The sequence below is a fragment of the Heliangelus exortis genome, chromosome Z (assembly GCF_036169615.1).
Source record: "Heliangelus exortis chromosome Z, bHelExo1.hap1, whole genome shotgun sequence".
In the NCBI taxonomy this organism is placed as follows: domain Eukaryota; kingdom Metazoa; phylum Chordata; class Aves; order Apodiformes; family Trochilidae; genus Heliangelus; species Heliangelus exortis.
In genome coordinates, this window is record NC_092454.1 from 1,665,380 (window position 1) to 1,679,554 (window position 14,175).

Below are 14,175 nucleotides of genomic sequence, written 5' to 3' on the forward strand. Positions count from 1 at the left end.
TTCCCAGGCAACTCTCAGCAAGACAAGAGGGCACAAGAGGTCTCAAGTTGTGCCAGGGGAGGTTTAGGTTGGCCATGAGAAAGAATTTCTTTCCCCAGAGGGTGATCAGACCTTGGAATGGGCTGCCCAGGGAAGGGGTGGATTCTCCATCCCTGGAGATATTTCAAAAGAGCCTGGATGTGGCACTCAGTGCCATGGGCTGGGAACCACGGGGGGAGTGGAGCAAGGCTTGGACTTGATGAGCTCTGAGGTCCCTTCCAACCCAGCCCATTCTAGGATTCTGGGATTCTATGATTCAAACCAAGATTTTGCAGAATTTAGTGCCTGGGCACTTTGAGGTACCTCCTCAATATATACTCCCAGAAAAAAAAAAAAGACATAAAAACCTGGATGAAGCTTCTGAAAAAAAAGGTATTTATGAAGTCAGGGCTCAGCTATGTCCAGAGCATCCAACCCCTGCTCACTAGGATTGCTCCAGCATCAATCTGTTCAGTTTGGCAGAAGGGACAGGAGATGTTCCTTCAAGGTACTTCCTACCTTTTCCAGGGAGAATTCCATGCTGATTTTGTAGGGAATGGCACTGCAAGAATTCACTTAGCAAACCAAAAGCAAAGCAAAGCAAAGCTGTATGGCCTGTCCAGAAACAGACTAAATAATTCCTCTTCTAGTGACATTACCTGTTCCCATCCTTCAAGCCCTGAAGCACAGGCACAAATATAACATGTAAAAGGCTCAAGTCAGAACTTCTCCATTGTAGGATGGCCTCAAGATGCACCAGGAGAGGCTCAGATTGATTTTTAGAAACAATTTATTTCCTCACTGAAAAACTTGTCAGGCATTGGCCCAGGGTGCCCAGGGCAGGGCTGGAGTCCCCATCCCTGGAGGTGTTCAAGAAATATGTGGCCAGGGCACTGCAGGACAGGGTTTAGTTGGCTTGGGGTTGGACTTGATGATCCCAGAGGTCTTTTCCACCCTTAATAATTCTGTGAGTGGTTGCTTTGCCTTCGGACTACTCAGAGCTGTGGCCAGCCAGGCAGAGCCAAATTTTGTCCCACTCTTTTATGACAATCTCTCTCAGTGTATCCAAGTGCAAGTAGGGAACTAAAATACTCAGAAGCTTCCATCCCATTTATAATCCCATTTATCTCTCTCTTTTACATCTTTCTTTTATCCAAGAGCAACCTTGCTGCTATTTCTACCAAAACATCCTGTCCTCGGGGTGATGGAGCATCCAAGGAAGTTACACACGGGGAGCAAAAAAGGATTTAAGAGGAGAGGAGAATATTGAGGGGGAAAAGTCAGAAAGGCAACTGAAAAATACAGAAATTGACTGCCAGAAATCAGGAGATCTGCTTCACTTACTCCCCAGAGTTTGATGGAGGTTGTGCATAAGACCCAAAGGAGCAACATCTCCAATCCCCACCCATATTTAAACAAAACAAAAAAAAAGGTTCCCAAGCATCAAGCATCCTTTTTGTTGGAGAGGAGACCACTGCTACTCTTCAACATAAGTGGTAAAAAGAGAGGGTGAGGTTTCTAGAAGGGGATGGAGAGGAGGAGATGGGTTATGGACACAGAAAGGAAACCTCAATTGAAAAATAAGGGTGCTGAGAGACTCTGGGAATAGCAAAGAGCACCCACTGCTGGAGGTCTTCCAGATCTGGGTGCTGCCTCCTGACTCCTGGGTAGGAAAACCTCCATTCAGTCCAAAACACCATGGGAAGAGGGATGGAAGGAAAAAGAGGACAGGGCCAATGTCCTTACTTTGGATTCCCATGGAAATTCAAAATTTAGGTCAACGTTGCACCCAAAGGGATAATTTGAACACAGCAAGTGAGTTTTATTTTTCTTTTCTTTTAGTTAATTAATCATCAAAGCCCTGGTGGAATTTGTCAGGAGACTTTTTATGCAGGGAAAGCCAACATTTGAAGAAATTACCACTTATTTGTATTACAAGAAAGAGACAGGCACTGCACTCTTCCAGATCTGCAGAAGGGAAAATGAGGCACGTGGTCCCTCCTCTGAGCATCAGCTCCTTTCCCAAGTCCACAAACGGACTAAAATTCTGGAGATCACATCAGGAAAGGGATTTGCAACAGCAAATCCAACAAAAAAATCAAATCCAACCAAAAAAACCAAACCCAAACAAACCTTTTGGCTCATGTGCAGCCTTCAGGTCTGAGTGTCCAAGCACCTGCAAAGCTTAAACTGGTAAAAAGTTAAAATACCACCACAGATTAAACTTCTCGCTTTCCTTAAGTGTCTACAACCACCTTTTCCCCCCCAAAATAAAGCTGCAAACCCATGGCAGAGTTTTATCCTTGGAGCTGGATGTGCCCTGCAAGCAGGCACATGGGAAGCAATTTTGCAGCGTTATCTTCTCAAAGTAATGCTTAAAAAAAAAAGCAGTTCTGGCCCTCTAAAGGACATCTGGTGGAAAAACTGTGTGCTGAGCAACTGAATAACTTGGAAAGAGGGATTTGAGGGGTGAGGCTCCTGGATTGACAGCAGTCAGCATCAGAAAAGGTCCATGGAGGCATCACAGGTGGATCCCAGGGCGGGTGGGAGAAGGCAGCACTTTTTCCTCCCTCTTTTATTCCAGGGAAATGCAGACCCCTAACTCTGTGAAGATCTCACATCACACCTAAACTGCAAGTTGCATCTGGAATGAGCAGTCCCCCAGGTTTTCTTCTCCCAGTTTGACAAGTGCAGGTGTATTTATGGAGCAGTCTGACCCTGGAAGCCCTCACTGGAAACCATGATCCTGCTGGGAAGCAGCCCAGCAAAGCTCTTAGGGGCTTGTCCCAAAGATTTGGCTGTCCCAGAATAAAACAAGCAATCAAAGACGGGTTCAGACACACAGAGAAATTTAAACAAGGATATTTTAAAGGCTCTGCCATGTCTTGAGCCCTGGTACAGACCTTTCACACCAAGTTTTGCATTGGGAAGGACAAGGGAGTAGCAGTCAGGGATAAATGTGAATCTGGACATCACAACACTTGGCACAAACCCAAAGAACCATTCCTGATGGTTTATTCAAAGGCAGCATCAATCCTGTACCCATATGGAGATGGAAAAGGGGGAGGCCAAAAAGACAGCATCCAAGAACCAAATCCAAAACTACTCAAGGAACTACAGCCAATCCTCATGTGTGAATCCCTCATCCTCAAGGGAGCTCCTTCCCACTTTTCAAAACACCCTGGTGAAGGCGCAGAGTTCCAGCTGGGACACCCAGGGCCACTCACACACCTCCTAACCCAGCCTAAGGGATGCTGTGCCAGGTCACCCAGGATTTCTACCAGTGACAGGAGTGATTGCTGGAGCACCCAGCCACCCTGGGCTCTGCCAGCCTGCACTGACACTCAGTTCCTCCCAAAGATCCAGCAGAAATCCAAGGCACCACGACCCAGAAGCCATTCACAACAAACATCAGTGATGGAGTTAAATTCCCATCTAAGGTTAAAAAAAATAAAAAGGTGGGGGAGGAAAGAGTATTTTGTGGTTACTTTAATACATACACAGAACAACCAACCCCATCATGGTCAGACACTACAGAATTCACAGCTGCCTTTAGCAGGAACACGTTTGCCATGAGTTTTTTCCAAACATTTCCATCACCTGCCCTTCCATCCCCACAGGGGAAGTCTAGTGCTGTGCTTGCACTTTTTGTCTCATCCTTCCCAAACCTTTTTACCCCTCACCCCCGTGTCCCTGCCCACACAACCAAAGTTTTGGAGGAACCCTTGCATGCCAGGAGCAGGGAGGAGGAGAGGAACCATCCCTGTTGTGCAACATCTCTAGGAGCTCTTTGTTAGCAGCTGCCTGCACCTCCTGCCCATGGAATGGAGTGGAAACACCAGGAGAAAGGGGTAGGATTTGCTTCCTTGGGCTTTGGTGGTTTTTGTGGGATGGTGGCAGTGATCACCAACTCCTGATGCCTCCCGGGGCTTCCTTGCTGGGAAAACTTTGCCCATTTGGAGCCTGAAAGGAAGGAATTGGGTGCAGTGCCGAGATGCCACCTGGTGCAATAAACCCCTGGGGTGTCAAACAGTTGGGAAATGGCCTGTTTCTTCCCCAAAAAAGTATCAGCACTGGGGGGGGTGGGTTTGCAGCATGTTTAACCCCTGCAGACAGCTGCCCTTGCTCCTCAGCCCCGGAGGATCTCCCTCCATCCCTTCCTTTGGCAGCAAAGCAACCACCTTGCAGGAAGGAGGAACACTCTCAACCTTCCAGCTGGAAAAGAATGAGAGGAACCCATTCCTCATCCTGCATTCCTTATCCTTACCCACCTTCCACAGCAAAAACTGCAGAGGACAATGCTGAGGACACCCGACCAAAGACACCTCCTGCTGTGATGGAGAAACAGCTTCCACTCCACTTCCTAACTCCCCCAAATCAGGACAAGCAGAAGATACACCCAAGGGAGCACCACCTCAAGGGGTGTTTGCCATTTGAAGCCAGCTGATGGAGCTGCATTTTGCCAGGAGACACAGAGGATCTTGGCTCTGGTGGGTTTTTTTTTTTTTGCTTGGCATGCAGCAGTGTCCCCATCACAACCCCTGCTTCAGTGCTGGGCTGGGGAGTTGCTTCCCATTGTTCCTCTGTTGTTGTAGGGATTCACACAGCCGTGTGCTTCCATCCTTTTTAATTTTTTTTTCCCTATTTTCCAACCTCCCCCCTTCCCCAGGTTTCTTCTCCTGAAGTGTTCCTCGGCTTTGGGGTTGGGTTTTTTTCTTTTTTTGGTGAAAATTGAATGACAGACGGATTAAAAAAAAAAACCTCACATGCGTCTCCCTCACACCCCGAGCCTCTGGCAAAGCAAAGCTGCACTTTTTTAGTTCCTAACACTTCTTGGCTCACGCTCCAATTTCTCTTTTCTTTTTGAAGAAGACATCTGGGAAGAGCTGAGCCCTTCTCTGCCTCCCTCACCAGCAGCCCCAGAGCATCCCTGGGCCAGTTCCCTCCCTCCCTCCCTTCCCCACACCGCCGGCTTTGCCATTTTCTTTTCTTCTTTTAATTCAAGGCAGGGGCAGCCCCAAAGAATCGCAGATAGAGTTGGGAGATGCTCAGCAGGGAACTGCTTTGCTAACTCATCTCCTCCTTTTATTCCTTTGCTCTTTTCCTTGCTTTTCAGCCCACGGATCCGAAAAGCTACAGGCGAATCCATCCAACTGGAAGAGGGATCAGGTGCAAAAAGAGAACGGGAACTAAACACACACCTATTATGCCACCTCCTGCCACATTTCTCCTTTCTTTTCCCTGGATTTTCTCCTTGCCAGCGCTGCCCTTTCTCTCCAAGGCTGCGCAAAGCTCCTCTGCCCCTTCTTTCCCCCTTTCCCAGCCACGGGGGGAGCGATGCCAAAGGCTGCAAACAACCCCAAACCCTTAGAAAAACCAAACCGCGCTCGGATTGAGGGATATGGGGGTGAGGAGGGGTGAAAGAAAAGTCAATCGGCACAAGAGAACCCGGCACATCTTTTCGGGATGCGGAGAAGAAAATTCCCCCCGGAACGCAAAAAAAAAAAAAAAAAAGGAGAAGCCGGAGCTGACTTACCGGAGACTCGGGGCTGGAGGAGGCTCAGCAGGGTAAACCCGAAGAGGAGAAAAACCACCTTTGGTACCCAAACACATCCAAGACAATTCTCCATATTTCAACAACACACCTACGGAGTCGGGTCCTGAGCACCAAGCAGCAACCACACAAGCACACCCGGCCCCTTCCTCCTCCTCCTCTTCCTCCTTTTTTTATTTCTTTTCGGTGCTGCCGAGGCTCAGCAAAAGGGGGAGAGGAAAAAAAAGTTGCATTCAGTCCGATGGCTCCCGAGCGTGCGGAGAACTAACTCAAGGAGACGAGAAACGATGAAGAAGGGTTTATCCCACGGCGGGAAAACCATCCAGGAAAAAAAAAAAAAAATTAATCCTACCCACCCCCTCCAAAAAAAAAAAAAAAAAAAAAAATTAAGAAAAAAAAGCGGTCCGGCGTGCATCAAAAGAATCGCGGCGGTTTCATTATCCAAAGTGAAAAAGAATGAAAACTGAGGAGCAGCAAACCCAGGGAGCGGGCGGCTCTGGCTCTGCCTCCTCCTTGGCGGCAGCCGGGGCAGCGCCGCAAGCAGCCGCCTGAGGAAGGGGCTGCGGCGACTCAGTGGGTACGGGCGCTGCCGCCCGCAGCCGCCGAGCCGGGACGTGCGGCGGGGCCCGGGGGGAGGTTCGGGGGGGCGGGGGCAGGTTCGGGGCGGGGGAAGGTTCGGGGGGAGCCGGAGGAGGGGAGTTGGGGAAGGGGGGGAAGTAGGAGGGGGGTCGGGCCGGGCCCCGCTCGGCAGCGGCCGCCGCAGCGCAGCGCCCCGAGGGGAGCGGGGGCGCCCTCTGCGGGGAGATGGCGGAACTGCAGCGACAGCACCCCCACACCTCCCGATACCCCGACACCCCCTGACACCCCCTGACTAACCCTGACACAACCCGACACCCCCTGAGACCCCCTGACAAACCCTGACACAACCCGACACCTCTGACACCCCCTGACACAACCCGATACCCCCCTGACAAACCCTGACACAACCCGACACCCCCTGAGACCCCCTGACAAACCCTGACACAACCCGACACCCCCCGATAACCACTGACACCCCCCGACACCCCCCGATACCCCCTGACAAACTCTGACACAACCCGACACCCCCTGACACTCCCTGACAAACCCTGACACAACCCGACACCCCCCTGACAAACCCTGACACAACCCGACACCCCCCGATACCCCCTGCACCCCCCGACACCCCGACAAACCCCAACACCCCCTGACAAACCCCGACACAACCCAATACCCCCTGACAAATCCTGACACAACCCAACACCCCCTGACAAACCCTCACACCTCCTGACAAAGCCTGACAAAGCCTGACAAAGCCTGACACCCCCTGACAAACCCTGACACCCCCTGACAAAACCCGACACCCTCTGACAAACCCTGACACCTCCCAACACTCCCTGACAAACCCTGACACAGCCCAACACCCTGGCACCCCCCTGACATCCCCTGAAACAACCCAACACCCCCTGGCACCCCCTGACAAACTGTGACACCCCCCGATACCCCCTGACAAATCCTGACACCTCCTGACACCACCCTGACATCCTCTGACAAACCCCATGAAACAACCTGACACCCCCTGGCACCCCCTGACAAACCCTGACACCCCCCGACACCCCCTGACACATCCCAACACCCCGGCACCCCCCTGACACCCCCTGAAATAACCCGACACCCCCTGGCATCCCCTGACAAACCCTGACACCTCCTGAAACAACCCAACACCCCCTGACACCCTCTGACAAACCCTGACACCTCCTGACAAAGCCTGAAACAACCCGACACCTCCTGGTACCCCCTGACAGCCCCCAACACCCCCTGACAAATCCTGACACAACCCAACACCCCCTGACAAACCATGACACCCCCTGACAAACCCTGACACCCCGACACAACCCTGACACCCCCTGACACAACCCAACACCCCCCGACATCTCTTGACAAACCCTGACACCCCCCTGCACCCTGACACCCCCCTGACACCCCCCAACAGCCCCTGACAACCCCCGACACACCCCTGCTACCCCCTGACACACCCCTGTTACCCCCTGACACCCTTGACAACCCCCGACACCCCTCTGTCACCCCCCAGCACCCTCTGACAAACCCTGACACACCTTGGCACCCCCTGTCGCCCTGACACCCCCTGACACAACCCGACACCCCCATTACCCTCTGACACACCCTCACACCCCATCAACCCCTTTCCCCCCCCGACATCCCCTGTAGCACCCTGCCACCTGCCCTGCCACCAGCCGTGTCACCCCCTGCCACCTTGCCACCTGCCCTGTCACCTCATGACACCCCCTGACACCCCCGTTACCTCCTGACACCCTGTCACCCCGACACCCTCTGTCACCCCCCTGACATCCCCTCACCCCCTGCCCTGCCACACGCTCTGCCACCAGCCATGTCACCCCCTGCCACCCTCCCACCTGCCCTGTCACCTGTCCTGTCACCCATAACACCTGCCCTGCCACCAGCCCTGTCACCTCCTGCTACTTGCCCTGTCACTCACCCTGTCACCTGCACTGTCACCCCCTGCCACCCGCCCTGCCACCCCCCTACCACCCCATCACCTGCCCTGCTACCCCCTCCCACCCCAAAGCACCCCCATCACCCGCCCTGTCACCCCCTGCCACCAGCCCTGTCACCCCCCAACCATCCCCATCACCCACCCTGTCACCGTCTGCCACCTGTCACATCACCCCCTGCCACCAGCCCTGTCACATCACCCCCTGCCACCCCCATCACCTGTCCTGTCACCCCTGCCACCCTCCCTGCAACCAGCCCTGTCACATCACCCCCTGCCACCCCCCATCACCCCCTGCCACCCCCATCACCTGTCCTGTCACCCCTGCCACCCTCCCTGCCACCAGCCCTGTCACATCACCCCCTGCCACCCCCCATCACCCCCTGCCACCCCCATCACCTGTCCTGTCACCCCTGCCACCCTCCCTGCCACCAGTCCTGTCACCCCCCAACCATCCCCATCACCTGCCCTGTCACCCCCTGCCACCAGCCCTGTCACATCACCCCCTGCCACCCCCATCACCCATCCTGTCACCCCCTGCCACTCTCCCTGTCCCCAAGAGAGGGGAAGGGACAAAGCCCTGGGCTGGGGACAAGGGGGTGAAGCAGCAATCCCACCAAAAAAAGCCAAAAATAGCCCAAAATGGCCAAAAAAAGGCCCAAAGGAAGCGTGTGGCTCCAGGCCAGATGCTCCAGCATGGGTCCCACCCCCACCCTGTTTGTTTCCTCCCTGAGTTTGACTTCTTACAGAGGAAAGGGGAAGAAGCTGGGTTGGGAAAGAGGTTTTTTCCCAAAATTTCTGCTCACAAAACACTTCTCATCCCAGAAAACCCAATCTGACAAATTAAAAACCCCACAAACTCTAAATCACAGAATGCCAGGGCTTGGAAGGGACCTCTGGAGATGATCCAGTCCCACCCCCCTGTCCCAGCAGGATCCCCCAGGAACAGATCCAGGGGGGTTTGGAAGCCTCCAGAGCAGGAGACTCCACAACCTGGAGCCACACAGAGTTGGAATTTTTCTCAAAGATTCATAAAATAATTTTGCTTGGAGATCCCCCAGTCCAACCATTAACCCAGCACTGCCAAACCCACCACTAACCACATCTTTTTCCCTAAAAAACTTGACTTTAAAGCACAGGACACATCTCCAGGTGAAGATTTAGAAGCCCCCAAGCTGGAATTTATCACCAAATTTTCTGTCTCAAGTGAAGCAAGCAAACTGCAGTCAGGTAAATTTTCTACATTTTAAAAATGGTCTACATTTTAGGCTTGGTCAGCCTAAAGCTGGGGGTTAAAAATCAACCCTGGGATTACTTTTAGCCTGACTACCACCAGGTTTGGGGTTTTTTTGTACCTTCTCCAGTAAAACCTGCTGCCTTCATCAGCCAAACCTCATCCACTACTACTGAGCCAGCAAAAAAATAAATAAAATAAAGTGATTGATGGGTTGAGGGTGATTCTGAAGGTGGGGTGGAGAATTTCCCTTCCTGCCCATGAAATAAAAGTTTCTCTCTCCCACTTCACCACTTTTCTAGGATCTGGTTTCTTCTGCTTCAAGAGAGCTGTTCATAAACTTGAAAATTTCTTTTCACTGAGTTCTCCCTCCCAATAACCATGGTTAAGGTATCATTATCCACTCTAAGATTACGTGCAATTACCTCCTTCTCAGGTAATTTTCTTCTCCAGAATTACCACTCCCCTTTCATCTCTTTACATGGAATATTTTCTCCACCTTCCTGAATTCAGCAGTGGATCAGAACACATAATTTCATCACACTCACTCAAGTGCCTTTTAAACAGAATCAGAAAATGGGTGCAAGTCAAACTGAGATGAAACGAAGTTTTCTCCTTCCCTACCTGGTTTCATTCCCAGCATGATCCTGCCAGTGTCCCTATCACTCCACATCTGCCATCTCCACCTGCTTCCAACCACACCTCCCCCTACCAGCTGTGGTTTTTTACAGACCAAAATATCATTCAGAGAATCATTTGGGTTGGACCTCCGAAGGGCACCCAGTCCAAGCCCTGGGACACCCTCCCCTGGATCAGGGTGCTCAGAGCCTCCTTGAATATCTCCAGGGATGAGGTTGAACATCCCCAGGGATGGGGTTGAACATCCCCAGGGATGGGGCTGAACATCCCCAGGGATGAGGCTGAACATCCCCAGGGATGAGGTTGAACATCCCCAGGGATGAGGTTGAATATCCCAGGGATGAGGTTGAACATCCCCAGGGATGGGGTTGAACATCCCCAGGGATGGGGTTGAACATCCCCAGGGATGGGGTTGAACATCCCCAGGGATGAGGTTGAACATCCCCAGGGATGGGGTTGAACATCCCCAGGGATGGGGTTGAACATCCCCAGGGATGAGGTTGAACATCCCCAGGGATGGGGCTGAACATCCCCAGGGATGAGGTTGAAGATCCCCAGGGATGGGGCTGAACATCCCCAGGGATGAGGTTGAACATCCCCAGGGATGGGGCTGAACATCCCCAGGGATGAGGTTGAAGATCCCCAGGGATGGGGCTGAACATCCCCAGGGATATTCTCAACCACCTCCCTGGGCAACCTGGGCCACTCTTCCATATCTGTGGCATTTTTCCATCATGAGGTGCCACCTAATGAATCTTTTTTTTTTTTGTTCTCTTAACACAAGCAGCTTCTAAACAAGCATCCTCACAGCACTGAAGTCCAAAAAACTCCATCCTCAGCAATAAAAGTGTCACACTGGTGCCACCAGTGGTCAGACCCTCTTCAAGCTGAAGTCTGGACCTTCCCTTTGTCTCCCTTCTTTCCTCAGACTCACGTTCTTCCCTTCTCCTCCCACAACTCCATAAAGCCAAGGAAAGGCAGGGAATGTGCTGTAAAAAACAGGATTAAATGGCTTGCCAAACCTTTTGAGATGCCAGTCATCCCTTCTTGGATGATTTGATGACTTGAGCAGCTGAGATCCTCTCCAAGTTATCAAGGAGAAGCAGTGATGGCTCAGCAAAGATTGCTCAAGGTCACAACTCCTCCATTTTCCCTGAGCCTCATTAGCATTCCAGAGGGGCACTTCCTTAAGAAAAATTTCTTGTCTGGAAATCACACGAAGGTCCAATTGGCCTTTCTCTAGAAAACCACAACTAAAAACCTGCTGATTTTTTTTTTTTTTTTACCCAAGTGGGGAGTGGTTCTGTCTCAGCTGGATGAACTGGGGACTTTTCTGGGCATAAAACCATAGGAAGTCAGCTCAGCTTTATTATTTGATGAGTGACCTTCTTTCAGAGTCCAATGGAGCTGGGAAATTCTCTGTGACTTCCAGTCAGATGTTCAGGTGCCTCTGGTGCACTCTGTTCCCTGATGGCTTGCCAAGATGGTTCTTCTCCTAAAGCAATTTTGAAACCTCCTGAAAAGATTTGTTTTCCCTAAAGAGAGGGAGGGCAAAGTCCAGAGTGTTTCGTGCCAGCACATGCTACAAAAAATTCAGCAATTCATCCCTCCCTCTGCAAAAAAAAAATAACCAAAAAACCCACAACCACTGCATCTCTCTCTGCATTTTCCTGATGTTGGATGTGGTGATCTCAGAGGTCTGTTCCAACAGCGGAATTCTGGGATAACAAGGTTATTTTGTAGTCCACTTGTGCCCATGGCTTGCCAAAAATCAGAGCAGACCCTTTGAGAACCCTTCCTGGGGAAACCAGAAGGGTTAGGCTGAAAAGTCAATTTGCTTTAATGAATTTGGGGAACTCCACTCATTTTAGGACAGTTTTAGGAACTGGTTCAGTGGCTTAGCTGGGTTCTAGAGAAGTTCTGTCCTCCAGGGAGCAAAGCTTTTTGAGCCAGGTCTCCTCTTACCAACTCTAAGAACCTGGGCATCCCCTCCATGGGCTGCAAGTTCTGAGATTTTTAAGAGTTCAGAGCAAATCCTGACCACTCAGTGCTCAGCAAATGGTGCTGCTCCCCACAGAGGGTGCTGGAGGAATTCTGACACCATTCACCCCTCACCCTAAATCACCTTGGGGAAGAAGGGATGCAAAATGCAGCTTTACCTGACCTAATCATCTGAGGTTCTTAATTAGAATTATGAAATAGTTTTGGTGAGAAAAGAGCTTGAAGAGCACCCACTCCAACCCTTAACCCAGCAGTGCCAAGGCCACCTCTGCCCCATGGCCCTCAGCACCACATCTCCAGGGCTTGGAAATCCCTCCAGGAATGCTGGGGACTCCAGGCCCTGCCAACCCTTTCCAGGGAGAAATTGTTCCCCAGCTCCAACCTAAACCTCCCCTAAAGGGTCAGTGTAGGGTCAGGAGATGCCACCTGTCCCCATGGGGGTCCTGAGCTTGCTGTGCCACCCTGAGCTCTGCAGCCTCTGCACTTGGGTCTGGAGTGGCTCTGAGCACAGTTACACTTGGAGGGATCTCATCAGGGGCTGCAGAGAGTCACACAATCCTTGGGCTTGGAACAAAACCTTGGAGAGCATCAACTCCAACCCTTAACCCAGCACTGCCAAGGCCACCCCTGCCCCATGGCCCTCAGCACCACAGCTCCAGGGGCTTGAAATCCCTCCAGGAATGATGGGGACTCCAGCCCTGCCCTGGGCAGCCTGGGCCAGGCCCTGACAACCCTTGCCAGGGAGAAATTCTTCCCAAGCTCCAATCTAAACCTCCAGCTCAATTCCTCTTCTCCCATCCCTTCTTCCTTGGGAGCAGAGCCCAACCCCCCCTGGCTCCAACCTCCTCTCAGGGGGTTGCTCCTAGAGCATCCTTTCCCTATGGCCCTCACTGCTGCAGGTTGTTCAGCCAAAATTCCAACCAAAAACATGATTCCCAGTTACAGCCCTCCAGAGAAGATGCATCAATCCCTCCCTGGGACAAGCACCAACAAGAATTAAAAAAAAAAACCCAAGCAAGGAAATTTAGTCACCAGGTTGATGCAGTTGGGTCTCAGCACCACAACCAGACTCTTTTTTTTTTAGTTCAGCTCCCAAGAAGAGCAGAGAGAAAGTTTTAAATGCTTTTTTCCCCTCATCTTCTGAGCATCAGAAGGCAGAGAAGAAAAAAAAAAAAATAAGAAAAAGCTTCAGCTCAATTCCTCTTCTCTCATCCCTTATTCCTTGGGAGCAGAGCCCAACCCCCCTGGCTCCAACCTCTGGAAGAGCCCAAATCCTTTGTGCTGATCCTCATCCTCTCAGCTTGAAGACAAAGCCATTTTTATGCAACTGTCAAGGCACAGAAGAAACTTTCCAAAAGAATCTCATGGACATGTCTGATTTGAAGGGATGAAGCAGCAGCCAAACCCCACCCATCCCAATTAGTCACAGGACTGAAAGGAAGCAAGAGCTGAAAAGCTTTGCTAAATCAGCCTCTCAGTCAATAGCAGAAGTCTCAGAGGATTACTGCTAATGCTCCACTAATGTGTTACATGACAGATATTTTATAGCTAATATGAAATGATAAGAAAAGAATATATTACCCCTGTGTTAAACACCAGAAATGTTCTAAGGAGGTGTCTGGAACTCTTAGAGCTACCTGGGTGGGTGGGAGGGGTCCCTGCCCACGGCAGGGGGATGGAACTGGGTGGTCCTGAAGGTCCCATCCAACTCAACCAGAATCCCAAACAGGAATCCTGTGATTCTGCTCCTGGCCAGGTATCTGGGCTTGAACCCATCCCTGTGGAAATCAGCTGGAAAACTGACAGCAGATGTAACCACGGGATGAAAATGGATATTTGGACCATATCAAAGCCACTGGGATCCTCTCACATAAAATCATAGAATGGTTTGGGTTGGAAAGGGGCTCTAGAATTGTCCAGTTCCAACTTTTATCCATGGGCAGGGATCCATGGCACCTCCCACCAGCCCAGGATGCTCCAAGCCCCATCCAACCTTCAACATTTCCATGGATGGGGCAGCCACAGCTTCTCTGGGAAACCTCTTCCAACATCTCCCCACCCTCAAAATAAATAATTTTTTCCTAATGTCCAACCTCAATCTCCCCACTTCAAGTTTTAAAGATTTTGCTTGGTCTGGCACCCTGATCAGATGGATTCTGAGCATCTGCATTAACTGAA

The 14,175-nt window shown here is 51.3% G+C and overlaps 1 protein-coding gene across 1 annotated transcript in view; it reads right to left on the minus strand.

The window, feature by feature from the left end:
- Positions 1 to 5,887, minus strand: part of DCC (DCC netrin 1 receptor) — a 496,140-nt gene extending 490,253 nt beyond the window's left edge. Inside the window, exon 1 of the mRNA XM_071730797.1 lies at positions 5,555 to 5,887. Within this exon, the coding sequence (XP_071586898.1) occupies positions 5,555 to 5,648 (94 nt within the window). The 5' untranslated portion in view covers positions 5,649 to 5,887. The remainder of the gene's footprint in view (positions 1 to 5,554) is intronic.
- Positions 5,888 to 14,175: the final 8,288 nt, after the last annotated feature.